A 13,704-nucleotide genomic window follows, 5' to 3' on the forward strand; every position below is an offset into this window, starting at 1 on the left:
AAAACGCAATCTACACACTCATAAACAAGGCCGATGACTTCATCATGATGTTTTTTATTACAGCAAAAGAAAAACAGTTTTTAATGAGACCTAAATCATGACCGCTTGCCCAAACCGTGAACTCGTTCTTGCACAACAATGTCCTTCCCTGCTACGAGATCGTTTTTATTGAGAAGGCTCTGTCTGCGAATTGGCTTCCTTCTTCTCGTCAATTGTTAATAGTTCCTCGGCCTTCTTCTCAAGATCAGCGACAGCCTGTTGGGCTTTCTGCTCCAGTCCGATTACAGCCCCAGAGACGTTGCGCAGGGTCTTGGGTTGAGAACCCTCCGTGCTAAGACGGGTCATTTCAGAGACAAAGCTAGCACCCCACCAAGCACTTGTGTACTTGAAGACATAACGTTCGAGCTTCTTGTAGTTGGCTTCACGTTGTTCGGGGCTCATGGTAACAGCGTCATGTAAAGCATTGGCAAGTTCTTCTGTGTTCCAAGGATTGACGATGAGACTGCCATTGAGCGATTGAGCAGCACCTGTGAATTCGCTCAAAATCATGACGCCGTGGTTCTTCTGTTGTGTCGCAATGTATTCGTAGGACACCAAGTTCATACCGTCTCGAGTGGATGAGACCAAACAGACGTCAGATACAGCATACAGGGCAGTCAGCTCGTCGAAAGTGACAGATTGGTGGAGGAAGTGAATGGGCATGAACTCAATGGTACCAAACTTTCCGTTGATACGGCCGACCAGTTCGTTGACCACAGCACGGAGATTCTGATACTCTTCAACGTCTTGTCGCGAAGGAACAGCAACCTGAACTAGGACGATTTTTCCAATCCATTCCGGATGTTCAGTCAGGAACACCTCAAGAGCGTGTAGTTTCTGAGGAACACCCTTGATGTAATCCAAGCGATCGACTCCGACGACGAGCTTGACACCCTCGAACTTTCGGCTGAGCGCAGCAATACGTTCTTGTACTTTTGGCTTCTTCAGCCCTTCAACGAAGTTATCGGGATCGATTCCGATAGGGAAGGCGCCAACTGTCACAAAACGACCATTCCAATCGACACCGTTGGGGGTCGTGGGACACTCGAGAATGCGGGAGCAACTGCTAAGGAAATGACGAGCGTAGTCGTATGTATGGAAACCGATAAGGTCGCAGTCAAGAAGTCCAGTAAGGAGTGCTTCTCTGACAGGTAGAATTCTGTAAATTTCACTGCTGGGGAATGGTGTATGGAGGAAGAAGCCAATCTTGACATTCTTTTTCGATTCGCCGATCTCCTCACGAAGCATTTGGGGGAGGAGCATCAGATGGTAGTCATGAACCCAAATAAGGTCACCATCTTGCACATCCTTGATAACGGTCTTGGCAAAGAGGCGGTTGACTTCTTGATATGCGGCCCAAGCGGACTCGTCGAATGTAATCTCACCAGGGTGGTAATGGAAAAGAGGCCAAAGAATCGAGTCTGCAAGCATCATGTCAGGCACGTTCTTGTGGTGTCGAAATCATACTACTTACTAGAGAACCCATTGTAATGTCTGTCGGCAAGTTCATCGTCGATAAAAACCGGGTGCGCGCCGTACTCGTCTTTCAATCGTTGCTTCATACCCTCGACTTCGTTGTCAGGTACCTCGAGACCTGGCCAACCATACCACTGGAAACTGGTGGTTTTGCTAAGACCACTGAGACCCGTGACAAGACCTCCAGAAGACATGGAAAACGAATAGCTACCATCTTCCGATCGCTTAATTGTGATGGGCAATCGATTGGAGAGCAGCAACAGGCGGCCTGGGGCAGCTTGGCCATTCTCATCGACAGCACCGGGCATGATGACGGTATTGAAAGAAATAATCTCAAACAGGGAGATTTGGGATGTTGAGTAGTTGAAAGAAGATAACTTGAGAAAGGAAAAAAGGTCGGAGTGTAGTCGGCCTCGTCGCGGTTCTTTGTGGTCGATGACCGATGATCGATTGTCGATTGTGGAGGGGCAGGTAATTGACCTGGCAGCTGGTTTAGAGCCGAGAGGCGTAGATCCCCAGTAGTGGAGTTAGTGTAAGAAGCTTTGGGCTGCTGAATAGCGAAACGATGACGCTATTGCGCGTAAGGTCAGTCGATTTATTGGAGAAGAGCGTGGGAAGCGGAGACGGTAAATAATTGAAGGAACAAGAACTTTCTGTTGATATCAAGAGCCAGATGTGTCTGCAACTGTTGAGAGCAGTAGAGGGAGTTGATCTAAAGAGGATCAATAAGACCAAGCTTCGAATGAGAAGTTGAGAGAAGTTAGAGGGGAGAGATCAGGTTCTAATAAAACAGCAGAAGAATATCGCAGAAACTGGCCAGAAGCATGGATGGGGCTGAGGGGCATAAGAAATGGCAAGTGAGGGGCATCTGACACCTGCCCGCAACCAGCAGTCTACATACCTGCTGAGTACTACCCAGGCTGGCCAGTTACACTTATTATTTACCTTACCTTGTGCCTGATTCTGATAAAAACCTTAGTTCATGAGTGGGAGAGTGCGCTAACAAACTTACGATTCACTTCAACATGTGCAAATTCGAGCACATTCGTAGTAACATGGGAGATCAACAACATGAGATCAACAACTTGTTCTCTCGTGCTCCTCTTTATTCCACTCACTACATACCTGATCTGATTTCATTGCAATATGTAATGTCTCATGCTTTCTTTTCCCTCAGTAGGTATTATCCCGCAAGCCGATAGCTTCCGCCTCCCGGTTGTACTCTATTCGTTGAGATCGAGATCCGGGCCGTTTACCTCAAGATGGGAATGGAGTGGAGGGAGGAGGCATTTACATGGGCTGAGTCGCTATCAACAAAGAAAAACACCACGGGACACTCGACACCATCCTACGCCTGTCAATCACCCACGGGGCATTGGCTTTCGTGTACAGTAACAACGAGAAGAGTGCCAGCAACGAATTGAGAGGTCCGGGTGTGAACAGGATCTCCACTTCTATACATCTGCCTATTGGTGCTTCTAAAGGTCTGTAACCGGAGGGCTGCCCGGAGGTGTTTCCGGAGACGGGATCGCATCGGCCACTGTACGGGCATTACGGACAGTATTCGTTCTCGATATTGTTAAGGACTTCAGTAAATGGCAAAAGCCGGTCAAGAACGTGCGGGTCTCCACATCTGTGATATCAAGCTTGATTCTGTGACTCTATTAACAGCCAGCCTAGTAGGGGAGGAAAGAAACTCAGGACCTTGATCCTAAATGATAAAAAGACTTAGTTAACTTAGCATAGGTTTAAAATATCGTTTACTGGGTTTATTTTGACATCCTATGCCAAGGTCCGATGTTTTCTTGCTCCCTGGGGCCAGCCCAGCCAGCTGTAGTGATGGAAACGTGACGCATTCAGGGCACTCTTCGTCCGGGTTCCATGGATCAGATAGGTTACAAAGCCTAAGTCCACTAGATTGTCTGCCGCTGTTTTTCACGAAGTGGGCTATACCATTACACACAGGCCAATGAACCAATTGATAACAAGGACAAGGCCATGTTTTTTCCTTGATGGGGTTCATCGGCCGGACCAGAACGTCCTGAACCTCTGTCAGCATCAAAGATAAAGCCCGAAAATAGGTAAGAGAATTGATGGGGGGAGCCTGCACCCAAACTTATCACTGAGTTGCAACCATCTGCCCGTTTCAAATCGGCGAGGTTTGCATAGTCGTCGGCCCGGTAGCCGCAACTAAATTGCACCCATATCTAGGTATCTTTGGTCCAAGTATGGGTGTCTGGAAACTGTAGCAGCTTTTCGATCAACATTTCTTCATCGTGTTATCTAATCGACTATGGGGACTACTTGGTAATCTGTAATACTTAATACTTACAGGCATGCTATGATAATGTGTCTCGGTCTGGGGGTGGGCAATGTTAGGATCAATCACCTCAAGCTGGCTTCAGACGTTTTGCACATCTAGGTAAACATAAATAGAAGGAATCTCCCATTCTAAAACTCCTTCGTCTGCGCAAAAGGTACTATACTATACTATAAAACACTAATATGTAGTACGTATATCAATGTTGGATTTTAATTTCCTGACCTCCCCAGATTTGAGGTTCATAGCGAAGACAACATCCCATAACTTGAAGTGTGGAAGTTAGACATGTCTTTATTCTTTCACATAACGGAGGTGAGCATATTAGACATAAGCGCGGCTACTTCACTCAGATATATAGTGTATAGAGACATATGAATAGATCAGACATTTTTTACATCCTCCTAAATCCATTATAAAAGTGCATTCTGAAACTTTTCACCCATTGCTATCATTCTCACTCGAGCAACTACCATGTCACTAACCTAGACACTAATTTTACCCCATAGTTTAATACTAAGGTAGGTAGGTAACGCGCAGAAGACTGAAATATTATCTTATCGATAAGCGCAACTAAATCTAGGAATTTTTCTGGAATCAACACGGCATCGCAACATTAGGCGCAGCTACCAACTGCACGCGCAAAGTGCATCTCCTGTCGCAAACATGGAGCAATCTCAAGACTTCAAGTCGCTCCAGGAGAGTGTCCAGAAGTCACTTATTTCAACAATTAAGACTGTGAACCGAATCGCCGCCGAAGACCTAAGTTTCCAACGGACAGTCAATCCTAGCGTGGGCCAACTACTCGAAGATCGAACGTCGCGGATCCTCGAACTCTCCACACAACTTCTTCTGACTGCCGGTAAGGCGTGTGGTGTCAAGGCGCCCAAGCTTGAAGATGTGGAAGACATCGAAATGAACTGGAGGGGCGTCGTTGACGTTGTTGATTCATCACTCGAGAAGGCCGACACAGCCTTGGATGAATACACAGGGCTTGTCAAGAGAAAGGAGCCGACCTTACCTGATCCTGTATGTTAAATATACCTTGTTTGGAGCAATGCAGCTAATTAACGAAGGCGAACAAGTCCAAGAAGCCCAAGTCCACGAACAAGGTTATCCGAAACGCCAATATGACCAAGCCTCAACTCCTTTTCGAACGAAAGCCTGATAACTTTGCTCCTGCTCCATGGAAACCGATGCTTACGTCGAAGCCAAACGCCAAGTTATCTTTGGAGGAAAGCCTCAAGGTCGTTCCTAATGAGGCTGGCACACCACAGTATGTCCGCCATATTCAAAACAACCCTTCATGAATCATTTGCGATTTTAGACCACTGATGATAGTCAAATACTAATATTCGCTTCACAGATACCAACATCCTTATGAACACGAAATTGTCCGTATGTCATATCCGAAACGAGTCTTCAAGGAATCCGAGCCCATCATGTACCAGCCGGTCGAAACAACCGCGTCGACTTTTGTCGACACATACGAGGGCATTCTGGAGATGCTGGAGGAACTGAAGGGCGCCAAGGAGATTGCGATAGATCTGGAACACCACGATTTTAGGTCCTATGTTGGACTCGTATCTCTCATGCAAATCAGCACGCGAGAGAAGGACTGGATCGTAGATACTCTACAACCCTGGCGCCATAAACTTGAGGTTCTGAACCAAGTTTTCACCGATCCCAATATCGTCAAGGTTTGTCTCCAAAGCCCGAGCAGTCAAAATTACAACTAACACATCAAAAGGTTTTCCATGGTGCATACATGGACATGGTTTGGCTTCAGCGAGATTTGGGACTGTATGTGAATGGTCTCTTCGATACCTTCTTTGCGTGCGAGCAACTTCACTATCCAGCCAAGAGCTTAGCCTATCTATTGTCTAAGTTCGTCGACTTTGATGCAGACAAGCAGTATCAACTGGCTGACTGGAGGATACGCCCACTACCAGAGGAGATGATGTACTATGCTCGGTCCGACACCCACTACCTGCTCTACATCTACGATCGGGTACGAAACGAGCTTGTTGCTGCCTCTGATAGAGGGGATGTCAATAAAGACTACATTGGCCGGGCAGTGGAGAAATCCAAGGAACAATCACTTTCCCGCTACGAACATCCCGGCTATGATGAAGAGACTGGTGAAGGCTCTCGTGGCTGGTATGGGTACATCTTCAAGAACTCGCACTTAGCATTCGATAGCGAACAATTTGCTGTCTTCAGAGCCTTGTGGAGGTGGAGAGACAATACCGCCAGGAAAGAGGACGAGAGTACCAACTACGTTCTCAGCACCAGGGATATCACAGAGATTGCCCGAATCAACCCCCCGGACGCAAAGGCCTTACACAGCTTGCTACCCCTGAATGCTTCTCTAGCACGACCGCGTTTCAATGAGATCTGGGAGCAAATTAAAGAGACCAAGGCAAAGGGTGGACCTAGCTTGCTTCATTTCTTTACCTCGATGGCGCCGGATAGCGTGAGAAAGAATGGAATGCCTATTGCAGCCAGGCAAACTACAAAGTTACCGGACCTTGATGAAGAGATCACGGTCAGTAGGCTGACTCGGTCGCAGTTATTTGGCGATATGCCGATCAGCTCTAAATGGGATCCTTCAACGCGACCAACCAAAACTGGGGAGGAGCTTATTCCGTTCCCTTGGCAGAGATTCATACAACAAGGCTCGATTAAAGGAGATGTTCAACATGATACGGCCGCCGAAGAAGTCAAAGTCCCTGAGCAAACTGATAATGTGGAGAGCGCAGCTGGCAATGCTGAAGTTGAAGAGGCTGACGAAGAGTTTACGTTGAGGAGGGGCCAGAAGCGAAAGTCGCAAGCGATTGAAGAATCCGAGTCAAGTGAAGAGGGCACGGATTCATCACAATATGATAGTGACGAGGAGATGCAAGAGGGTGGTGGAGTCATCGCTGTCGAAGATGAACCCTCCCAAAAAGCATCCAGGAGTGCTCGCCGCAAGCTTCGCAAGGCAGAGGAGAAGAAGGCTGAAGAAGAGCGACTCCTACGACAAGAAGCGAAGAAGGTTCGCAAAGCTCAGAAGAAGCAGAAGAAGAAGCAGGACGACAAGACCAAGAAATTTGACGCAGTGCCTTTCGACTATAGCAAGGCTGCATCGGTGCTTCATTCAAACAGGGAATCTAATAGTGGACAGGCAGACGGAAAGGGCAAGAAGAAGGTTTTCGACCCCTACTCGAAGTCGGCGGACACGGACATCAAGGGAGCACGCAAAGCGCCCCCAGTGAGAGGAGAGCGAAGTGCAACATTCAAAAAATAACTTCAAGGTGTCGGATGCCGGATGACCACGGCTAAACAGGAGTTTTGGGTCGCAGACTACGGCATAGGTAGGCCATAGGGGGGCCGGCTTTTAGTCAGTAGCTTAATCATTATGGCTTCATTCGCTACCATTTATAATTTTCATTCTGGGATTGCTATTCTGTCTAAGCTGAACTTTTGTAGAACTATATGTACCATTCTGCATCTTTAAGAAAGCCAACTATTTTCGACGGTTATGTTGGTGAGCACGCATACGCTGAAGTTTATCTGATCAATACTTCTAGTATCCGTACAGCTTATATATTAAATGTCTAATTCCTTTACTTGAGGATGATAGTAATACTAGCTGCGGACTTGATTCTAAAAAAAAAAAAAAGAGGTTTCTTCTCATTCTCTCGACCAGCAGTCACTATCTTTTGTCAATCCCCTAACTAGGTCTATAATGCAGAGAATGTTTTCTTTTGATTGTTTGTCGAACCACACTAGCGTCAAGAGCCACAGTCGAGGGTACATCGAGGATCGAACAGGGCATAACCTCCGAGGGTATTTACCTACTACCTACTAAGTAGGCAGCCGTCTCGCACTATAATACTGGAGACTGTGCTACGTAGTATGCACGAAAAAAAACCCGAATTGTTGGCTATCGAAGCACTTGGACATAAAAATCGAATGATGGGGACAAGGTGTACACCCAATGCCTGCCCTCGGGGACGTGATACGGCAATGCAGCTCCACCACGGAAGGGAGGCAAATGTTACCCGTACTAATTACCCCGGATTTTCCACTTTCCCCGCTTTGAATGGCTTCTGGCCGTAATGACTGCCGACTTTAATGCAAATAATATTCAGAATTGTCGCGTGCGAAGTCATATAAAACATTGTACTGGGCAATAGCAAATTAGAGCTATTCACAATAACATACCTAGTTATACAAGCTAAAATATCTTAAATGGCAACCGTAGGCTAGAATGTCCTTTCCCCTTGCGCTTTGACAAATCACAACCACTACGCGTCCATTTGGGTTCTGCTGACGGCTTGGATGGTGGTCGATGGCACCCCAACGTCCAAGGAACGCGGCGTGGATGGGTGGTAATGGCCAATCGCAGGAAACGGGAAGGTGCCATCCAGAGGCTGTTCCTGCCAAATGCAGGAGACCCTATTCGGCTGATTGCCCCCTTCATCTCTTGCACGGCAGCCACGGCGTTGACTTCCCCTCATTTGGTGACTCGGATAATCTCACTCTGTCGCCGTGGCATTACTCAAAACCTGGATTTGTCAATAACAATAGGACCAGGTCTTGAAACCCCTCCTCTCCTTCTTCTTTGCCTTTTGCATCTTTACCCTCGTCTTGCCGCTCCTTCCGCCAACCCAGTTGCGTTCCATTTCACATAAGGCACGATGAGAAGAACACCGACAGCAAATATCTCACGCACACACACACACACACCATTGCCGTCGTCTACATCCGCTGTCTCCTGAGCAAGCCATGGTTTCCGAATCACGTCGATGATGTGGCCTATGCCTTTGACACTACAGAGAGTGGTAAATGGCCAGACAAGACCGACAGGTCATGTGATTCCAAGTGAGGGGAAAGAGATGGGATGAAACCCAAGATGCAGCATTCACATCCCTTTCTTCTTCCTTCTGATTTCTTTCTTGTTGGTGTTGTTGATTTCCAAGTCGTTGTGGCCGTATTGAGCTTCGTTGTGGCCCTGAGCAACTTACACCAGCAAGAACGACACCAATCTTTCGAGAACGGTGGAGTCGAGTGGGCCTGAACCAAAGCACACGATAATCTATAAAGCAAGTCAAAGCAGGACCTCGGAGATGAATGGTCCCGTCGCGGCATACTGACAAATAGACAGACAGGCGTACAACTGCCAGAGTTCACCAGGGCCTTAGGATTCTGTATCCAGGTTTGTGATGAAGTTCTCTTCTTTCATACTCCCCTCAAAGCCCGAGCCTCCCTGCTTTTTCGGTACAGGCAAATCGGGAGAGAAATGGACCCTCTGTGTGTGTCGACGGCAAAACAACACACATTTAGTCATTGACGACGATACATTTTCGACATAAACCTCAATCCTCTGATCCACACTGGAGCGCCCCCAATCTGTTCACTTGAACCCGTTCTCACCAATGCCCCTGGAGTTCCGTGGCACGTCTTCGTTCGCATCGTCTGCTGTTCAACTTGCCCCCAGGCCTTCCGGGCCCAGAAATTGTTTATGGCCCCACAAGCAACCGTCGATACCAACTCGGTTGTGCAACACATCGCGCGTCCAGATGCCGTCTATTTCTCATATTGGTGCCCATTCGAGCTCGGGGTATCATTCCGTTCGAGACGTCGCCCTAGCCTTCCTCGAAACTTCGATGATGTTTGATTGATGAATTTTGCATAGGACCCTGTCGGCTATAGCCTCATTCGTTTCGTCGAAGCTGTTGTCAGTGCCCCATGGTGCAACCAGTCAGACTACAATGATTGAACTTTGAGCAATACTCATTGAGATCATGCGACTCAATTGCAGTTCAAGCCTTCCCGATAAACCCATCGGAAGTGGTATGTTGACTGTCCTGGAGCTCGAAAGCATGGCATCTCGACCAGTATTCCCAGCAATCACTCCAGACCAGCTCGGGGCTTTGTCGTCAGGTGGATTTGCTTTCTTTACATACCCTCTCAGCAGCTCCACTATCAAATCCCACAGATCATTCAGTTGCTTCTTAACCCACTCGAACGACTCGCTCATGCCCGCCCTATTGGTCTTTGCTGTGCGCTACGGCTAGCGACAGACGCTAGCGAGTGTAGAATTTACACCGTGTGGATCCTGTTTTTTCATATCATGAAGAAACTTCGATCGCAATTGTGTGCCTTGAAAGGCAGGCATCAAGCACCGAGCGACCCATTATGTGTTACAGACCATACAACCATGCCCGGGTCAACTCGGCTAAGCTGGAAGAACAGTGTCTTCAAGACTGTCTCCGGCTAGTCCGCCAGCCCCCGGCACCGGTCCACGGGAGCTCAGCAAATGCCTCATGTTTACAGCTCTCATGCAGCGGACAAAGCTACTCGGAACGATGTCATCGACCTAAAGTTAATTGAGACGTCAATTGGGATCATCGATATGTGAAGTCACGATTATCAGATGAACCGTTTATTTCGTGATGGTGGAACAAGGAAAATATCCATATGCATTGGAAGAAGCGGGATGAATGAGGCTTTTTATTTTACAAATTGATCCCTGGGAGGAATTATGCAGAATTTCCCCAACTCTAATCATAGGAAAGTGCCTATGATCAATGTCACTCCCAGATCTCTATCCCGTCTATTACAAGACAACCTCCCCTCTATCGTGCAAGCTGGCATCAAGCGCACCCATGTCAAATTTCTCAGGACATGGCACAATGCACTATGCTCAGCAGCCTCCTCTGTCTCGTTGACTCGATCATTCGGCACGAGCCTACCCAATTGGCCGGGAAATAACTTAGGTCTAAAGTGGAGCATGTTAGTTCATGCTTGAAAGGGAATACGAGTGTGAGAATAGGAAATTGACTTACGAACTTGGCCATGAGGGCAACCATCAGATCGAAAAGACCGATGGCCTCGACGAAAGCGAAACCCAGAATGGCATAAGAGAAGAGCTGGCCACGGAGGGCAGGGTTGCGGGCAACACCGTTGAGGAGGGCGGCGAAGACGAGACCGATACCAATACCGGCACCAGTCAGACCAATGGCGGCGGCACCCATACCCAAGTTCTTGGAGACCTCAACCATAGCCTGGGCGATCTCGGAGGAGTAGGCACGGCGCTGGACCTGGAAGGCGTTGCGGCTGGTAGCCTGGAGAAGAGTCTGACGCTTCATGGCCTGGAGGGGGCTGGCGCCTTGAATCGATTGTGAGCGAATTGTTCATTCATCGTGATGGGCGAAGTTCGATCGAGTCGGGTTCGACACCAGCTCAATTGAGCTCGAAGAAATTTTTTTGCCGCATCAGAAACTTACCAGAGATGGTTCGCTTGCTGGCAGCAGCGACGGGGGCTCGGACAGCAGGGCGAGCGGCCTTGACGGCCATCTGGGAGGCCAGGCGAGAGGCGAAGACACGAGAAGAGGCCATTGTGATTGATGTGTGAGGGGAGATGGTTGATGTTTGAAAGAGGGAGAGGCTGATGGGAGGTTTAAAGAAAAGAGATACGGAGCTCAGCACAAGACAGGACGGTAGTGGGAAAAGGAAAAGGGAAGAGAGAGCGTCTGGAGCCGGGAAGAAAGTGAGGATAGGTGGGCCCACACGGGTGGATATTGTCAGGGGGGGTGAGGATGTCAGCCGGAGCAACGCTGGGAAGAAGGGAACAACGATAAATATGGGAGAGATGATTGTTACGGCGAACACGGGTGAGAATATGACTTGAGCACGAACTTGAACAGACGAAAACCTCCCACAAACAAGATATTTGCCCGCTATTCAGCAATCCAGGACCGCTGAAAAATGATGGGAATGGGGATGATATCACGGGTGCGAATTAGGCAAGGGGATTGAGCTCTGCACGGGCTGCTTAGCCGTCGGAGGGAATCGGGTGGAGTGAGATACAACAATACTGAGCTGTGATTGCTCTGGAGGAATTGAGAGACATTCAGGCCTGAGGCTTTTACAACCGGAGGGACACACTTGGCGGTGGACCATGAATCATGGTTGAAGGGCTACAATGAGCGCCAGCTAACAGATTGGGCCAGCGATGGAACGCGCAACATTGAGTGAAATTTCGGTACGGAGGAGGGACAAAGCCGGAACAACGAGAACCCTACAGCTAAGACTAAAAAGACATTTTGCGGCAACGGACAACGACGGTCGTACCGGATTTCCGAGACAATACAGCCAGCAGCTTCAATGAGATGTATCCTAAAAACAAGGAGGGAATTGAGATCACATTCAATCATATAAACCCCGTTGAAATGGTAAAAATCATACAACTATGGAAAGCATCTCGATTCAAGGTCGTCGAGAAGTTTTATCTTGATAACACGAGGTACCATTACAGTGCTGACGCTTGTCTAGCCAAGGCTAGAACAGAATGACAACAGAATTGATATCAGAGTACCTGGACATTGGATGCTGCCGAGAAATGATATTGATTGGTTGTGAGTATGCTGCAACAGCGATGTGTACAGTGACACGACACAGTACGAGGTGAGATTCCTCTCGGTGGCTTTTGCAGAGCCTAATCGGCGAATCAAGGAACGAATTTCCCATGTGTACGGATGGTGATAGACACTTCGAAGGAAGCATTTGATACCGCAAAGTGAAGGTAAAGTGATTCCTGTGAGGGAGGGGACGAGAATCAAAGCTTTTATTGAAAAAGACATGTACAGTACGAATGGGGTCGTATCTCCCACAAGTTCAAGTTACTGCAATATCAAGCACTTAAGTGTTGGGCTTCTCGCTGATCTCGCGAGAGCGGTCGATGAACATTCTGTCTCTTGTTTATTAGACATTGAGTTGGAATTGACTTTTGTTAAGGAGCCCGGGTGAATAGACAACGAGCTCTCGATATATGCTCTGTGATGATGAACAACCGTAGTACATCAAAAGTGGTAGGATTGGATCTGTACTGTAGTTCTGAAAAGCTTATTAGCCCTTTACTACTCTGTACGGAGTACCTATCCGTACCTAGGCACTAACTAGTTATCGTTGGGCGAAAGGAAAAATTTTTCCCGCTCGATCAAACAGCCCAGATCGAATTTAGGTTTGGCCGTCGATGAGTTGGGACAGTGCGCGAATCAAATGATGGACGCAACGGGTGGCTGCAACCTTCAACATGCTGCAATAGTTAATTGCACTACAGCGAGGCTGAAGAAAGTCAGAAAAGGTTGATATGACGAGTAATGTCGTTTTGACTAAATACTCAATTTGTCAAGCACTGCCTTTCATATACCAGGTCTCACGGGCGACATTTAACCTTACAGCAACATCGTCTTGAGGAGACTATGGCACCGCTTATGCTCTTCTGCTACAAAGAACAGAGCCCATTTGTCCATTGGATAAGGTTCGTAAGAGTATGGAGAGGTCAAGTTGCGTTGACATAACCACTTCCGCAGCCACAGAATATCTAATAATTGCGTGTGAAAATAAAGGCTGACACTGTATGATGGTAGCTCCAGCCTTGTCTCTATACCCACGTCTATGAGAAGAGGAGTGCTCCCCATATTTTGCATCTCATCTTGAATCTCAAATCTGCAACGGACAACACTTGGGAGTCTGGGGCAACTCGGGCCTGAGAGATTGGACTGCCTAACCCCTAGGTAGGCACATACATACCTAGGCACTGTAGAAATTGCTGACTTCCAGGGACGAAAAGTCTTCGGCCCAAGGGGGTGTGTCAGTCCCAATGCCAGTACTCACACTGTTGGGCAAGGGCAAAATCGGGACGAGCTTGAAAAACCTCGACCCTGTGCGAAACTACACTAGCTTGTCTAAGCTCTTTACCCTTTTGGGAAAGCTCGTTAAATCAGGCTTTGATGGTTGTCAAGAGTTAGGTATGAGAACAAAGGCTATTTCAGAGCCATTGGCCTCGATATACCATTCAAATACGCGCCGGAAGT

General features: G+C 47.8%; 3 protein-coding genes across 3 annotated transcripts; 1 reads left to right on the forward strand and 2 right to left on the reverse strand.

Moving 5' to 3' along the window:
• Positions 1–165: 165 nt before the first annotated feature.
• FPRO_05941 (putative TPS1-alpha,alpha-trehalose-phosphate synthase, 56 KD subunit) lies at positions 166–1,823 on the reverse strand (the record flags this gene model as incomplete). The annotated part of the gene is made up of 2 exons (XM_031229201.1): positions 166–1,460; positions 1,514–1,823. The coding sequence occupies 2 exons, from the start codon at positions 1,821–1,823 to the stop codon at positions 166–168; spliced, it is 1,605 nt and encodes a 534-aa protein (XP_031079461.1).
• A 2,678-nt stretch (positions 1,824–4,501) lies between these two features.
• Positions 4,502–7,124, forward strand: FPRO_05940 (related to nucleolar 100K polymyositis-scleroderma protein; the record flags this gene model as incomplete). Its single annotated transcript, XM_031229202.1, has 4 exons — positions 4,502–4,864; positions 4,912–5,111; positions 5,202–5,535; positions 5,586–7,124. 4 exons carry the CDS (start codon positions 4,502–4,504, stop codon positions 7,122–7,124), a joined length of 2,436 nt encoding a protein of 811 aa, XP_031079462.1.
• A 3,474-nt stretch (positions 7,125–10,598) lies between these two features.
• On the reverse strand, positions 10,599–11,224 carry FPRO_05939 (putative H+-transporting two-sector ATPase lipid-binding protein precursor; the record flags this gene model as incomplete). Its single annotated transcript, XM_031229203.1, has 3 exons — positions 10,599–10,604; positions 10,672–10,994; positions 11,113–11,224. The coding sequence occupies 3 exons, from the start codon at positions 11,222–11,224 to the stop codon at positions 10,599–10,601; spliced, it is 441 nt and encodes a 146-aa protein (XP_031079463.1).
• Between the last annotated feature and the right edge of the window lie 2,480 nt (positions 11,225–13,704).

Source organism: Fusarium proliferatum (genome assembly GCF_900067095.1).
Source record: "Fusarium proliferatum ET1 genome assembly, contig: FPRO_scaffold003, whole genome shotgun sequence".
NCBI lineage: Eukaryota > Fungi > Ascomycota > Sordariomycetes > Hypocreales > Nectriaceae > Fusarium > Fusarium proliferatum.